Genomic DNA, 4,211 nt, shown 5'->3' with positions numbered 1-4,211 from the left:
AGGGTGCCGGGCGGTCTCATATTCTGTAAGGTCAGAGCGTATACGAATTTCACTCCAAACCCAAGCAAAAAGACACAGTCCACGTTGAAGTTTGGATGTCGCTGGTTACATGGAAAGGCGCTGCGGGAGGCTTTGACAGGACATAAGATACATGAGATAGAGAATTAGGCGTGTACCTCCCCGTGCAGCAGTCGATCACACTGTTTCATGTATCCACTCAGGACCCCAGCCACAGTCGAAAAGTCGTCATCCATAGCCCCTCACCACCTTTCCCCCATGGCACCCATCGCCCTGGCCTAGGGTAACGGCCAATATACCGGAAGCAAGTAGTATAAATCTTTCAATTCGCGTCTTGCCATTGCTGCCATTGCTCCCATGTTTGCTGAATAATATCAACTTGCAGAAGGCCCAGTTTATCAATCAGCATCGAGCGGAATCTGTGCTTGCCAGCGACGATCCACCGCTGCACCCAAGCTCCAAGTTTTCGCGCATACTGTAGTGTCCGCGTGCGAGGCAACTCGAGAGAATGGCGTCATGGCTGCTCTTGGGCCCTGCAGATGAGGCACCTAAATGGCTGGCGGAGGATGCGCTGACGCCTTGGCAGGACAAACCTACTCGCGCCGTTGCAGCCGCGGAGGAGGGACATCTCCGTCGTCGTTTGGTGTACCCAGTATGCAAAACGATACACAGAGTGGGATCTCTTACAAGGAGGACAGGGGCTGTTCTCACCGCCATGCGCTGATTTGCCATCCACATCTTGGTGGACAAAATATTCATTTTGTTGCTACAGCGTGATCCGATGACTGGCGACAAGCAGAGACTAATCACTGTCGCTGGCGCAGACTGGGGAATGCAAGTGTCGCCCTTGTCATCTGATAGAGATGTTGAAACTGATGTGGTCATCATGCATCTGCGAGAGTTGGCCCTGGTCGAATTGCTCGATATTCTTTCGCTTGTGTCGGGATGATCGAACATCACAAATATATCGTCTTCTGCGCAAGTCACGCATCCCTTTTTTTTTTTTTTTTTTTTTTTTTTTTTTTTTTTTTTTTTAAAAAAAAAATCCACTTTCTTGGATAGCTTTCTCGAAAACTTTCTCCTGTTATCTTGATAAGGGATTCTTGGCTTTGATAGTGGACAATGTCAACTCCATAAGGCGAACGAAGACGGGCCTGGCCCACTATTATATACTTCAACTCCACCATGTTATGCTGCATACTGACATGATCTCTATGAATTAGCAGAATTCCTTAAATGTGTGTTTCCTGCCTGTTTCTTTGAAGTATTTGTTTTCCCTGACTTCTCGAAAGCCATGGTGCCCTGCGTCTTTCTTCGCAATACATTTCCTTTTCATTTCACCACCTGATAAGGATACCCAAGCCATATACGCCGACAATGCGGAAATCACGAGTGTGTTTGCTCCAGTGATATCCTAGATATGAGCCACAGGAGGGCTTAGCGATGCCTCTAAGAGATATATACTTCTTAAGTCTTGCTCGATGGGTCCAGTGTCCTCGCATCCCGGTCGGCCGCGAGTGACCTCGAGATCAACACCAACATGACTCTCTCAGGGGAAAATGACTATGGGCTCAGGATGCATGATTATTTCCTTGTTAGTCATGTACTGTTGTCTGATATTACTATACGTATATCATTTTACCTTAATCCTTCTGATTCTGCTGCTGACATTCCATATATGTCTATATAATACACCTCCGTTATATGTTCATGCTCGCTGTAACACAATACAAACTACAGCCATCTGTTCCTCAAGTGGGCCACCCAACTGGGACGAGGATTTACAGTCATTCACTGCACCTATATCCAGGCATATAGCTACTCAGGAAATTCAGTTCCCATTCCCGATCAATCTCCCTTGCGCATAACATACGTATACCACAGATTCCCTCCTCCAGAACACATACATCTACATATATATCACGCCATCAAACTTCCGGTTTCTCAATTTTATACAAAGTTGAATAATACACTATCGCGTATGCCTCTCGATGCAAGTGAAATGGCTGGCTTCTATCTTCCAAATATCCTTCAACGGAAAACGCCCCCACACGCAAATGGAAATTCTCCACCTCTGGCTGAAATGATAGAGAGGGACAGTCCGCAACATGGTAGCCAACAAACGGACTCGCAAAATTTCCCCAACCCAGATGGCCATAAGTCGTCATGGCCATCTAAATACTTTGCATCTGCATTCGCTACCCGTTATGGAGCAACCAAATCTGCAGCCACTTTACCATCCATCACTTCCGAGGCCACCGCCAGCCAAGCAGCCAATCTTCGCACCAGAATAAGCAGAAACAGCAACAATAACAACATATGCAAACTCCCAGCTTCAGTGAAACGAAAACCCTCCGATCCCCCCTGTAGAACCCCGACAAGAAACACAGACCTTCCAATCCCAACCATAATCCACCCCAGTACTCCCATATCCCCATCTCCCTCTCCTGTCCATTCCTCTTCAACCCGCGCAAAATACCACTCCATCCTCCGCCCGTCGCAAAAAAGGTCAATTCTTAAAGTAGCTGCAGACGACAGCGACCTGCGACAAGAGGAATTATACCGCCAGTATACCTCCCAATCAGACACCCGGGCCAACACATCGCGAAACGTAATCCTAACGCTCAGCGACTCCTCGGCCCGGAATGATACCAGCCCTCTTCTCCCGCGCTCCAAACAGATGTCGCCTTCCACATCACAATGCCGCAATTCTCTCCCACCGACGAAGTCGCCAACAAACCCACCGCTCATTGCGGGTGACATATATACTATGCATTCCGCGCTTGGTGATCGGGAAGCAGAACCTGAGCCTGAGAGATGGGATGGCTACGTGGAAGAGAGTGGCGGGCCGGGAAGTAAAGTTTCTAGCAAGTGTGGGAGGTCATCAAGCTCCCTACACTCCGAACGCGAGAATTCTCAGGAAAGGAATAAGAAGAGGATGAAGAAGGAGAAGAAGGCGAAGAAGAACAAGGCCGTGCGCTTTGACCATATTGATGTTCATATGTATGAGGTTGAGCGGGGTGAGGAGCCTCGCTTTCTTTTTTTTGGTCGTCGAGGCGGGGGAGGTGGCGCAGAGGGATTTGGGGATGGAATCGCGAATGCGAATGCGAATGCAGATGGGAATGGAAGCAAACGATGTCGAGGTGTGGCTTTCAGTGAGATTGATCTTGATATTGACCGTAGGGAGTATGTGATGGATATCCCAGATGCTATTCAAGGGTAAATCTGGAAGCAAATGGGCTGTGTTGGGGGTAGAGGAAACACCGCGCGGAAGCAGAGAGGTCTTTCATTTCTATTCTTTCTCTGATTTTTGAATTATATATTTTTTTTACTGTGATTTTGTGTATATATTCCTATATCTGCACTTTTTTAATACTTAGAAAGAGGGAATCTGTAACACATACATGTACTATTACATCTTACAATTTACAATGAACAATATCAAACAAAAGAACAAAGAAGAAATGAAATGAATGAACAAAACAACCTACATACACACATACATATACATGGAGACAGACACACATGCACACACATCATGCTTTCTTCACTGTAAAATACCCATCATCCCCTCGAGTAACCAGGCCCGCGGATGACCATGAAGTCGTAGCAGAGCTCGTGTAGCCAAAACTAGATCCGAAGTTAGAAGTCAATTCTCCACGCTCCAACACTCCTCCCTGGAAACTCCCAGATGGTGTACTAGCAGCGACAGGCGAAGTAGGAGACGTGGCCAGCATCATTGGCGTCACAGGAGGCCGGAAATCGATCACGATCCTAAGCTTTTCGAAGCAGAGCTCCTTGAGCTGATCCCAGGTCGCTCCATTCTCGACAGCCAAGCGGAAGTCTTCGACAGTCATGCCGGTGATCCAACTTCTTGGTTTGGTCTTAGCCCCGGACGAAGACCTGTTTTTTTGCCTGTTGCCTTTTAAAGGCAGCTTCTGAGAGATTTTCGCATTAGGGCTGCGAACAGCTACCTTAGTAGCATTCCCCTGTTCTTGGAATTCATAGTTTTCATGAATCGCATCGCTCATCAGCCCAGTCCCGAGCATTTTCGACATAAGCTTGGGGTTTCTCCCAAATTTCTCTTTCTACCAAACACGTGCAAAGTCTGTCGTGGGATACACGTCCGGGTACAGAGGAATAACACCCTCTGGCAAATACATATGCAAAACGCCTGCGCTGTGACTAGTGCA

The 4,211-nt window shown here is 47.5% G+C and overlaps 1 protein-coding gene across 1 annotated transcript in view; it reads right to left on the bottom strand.

Moving 5' to 3' along the window:
* Positions 1–3,394: 3,394 nt before the first annotated feature.
* Positions 3,395–4,211, bottom strand: part of HCAG_07258 (predicted protein) — a gene marked incomplete at both ends in the record, with an annotated part of 2,560 nt that continues 1,743 nt past the window's right edge. The window contains 2 exons of the mRNA XM_001537786.1: positions 3,395–3,409; positions 3,600–3,933. Of these exons, the coding sequence (XP_001537836.1) occupies positions 3,395–3,409; positions 3,600–3,933 (349 nt within the window). The remainder of the gene's footprint in view (positions 3,410–3,599; positions 3,934–4,211) is intronic.

The sequence above is a fragment of the Histoplasma capsulatum genome, genomic scaffold (genome assembly GCF_000149585.1).
Source record: "Histoplasma capsulatum NAm1 scaffold_8 genomic scaffold, whole genome shotgun sequence".
Lineage (NCBI taxonomy): Eukaryota > Fungi > Ascomycota > Eurotiomycetes > Onygenales > Ajellomycetaceae > Histoplasma > Histoplasma mississippiense.
Note: the sequence above shows the minus strand (reverse complement) of the source record. Positions and strands in the feature narration are given on the sequence as shown.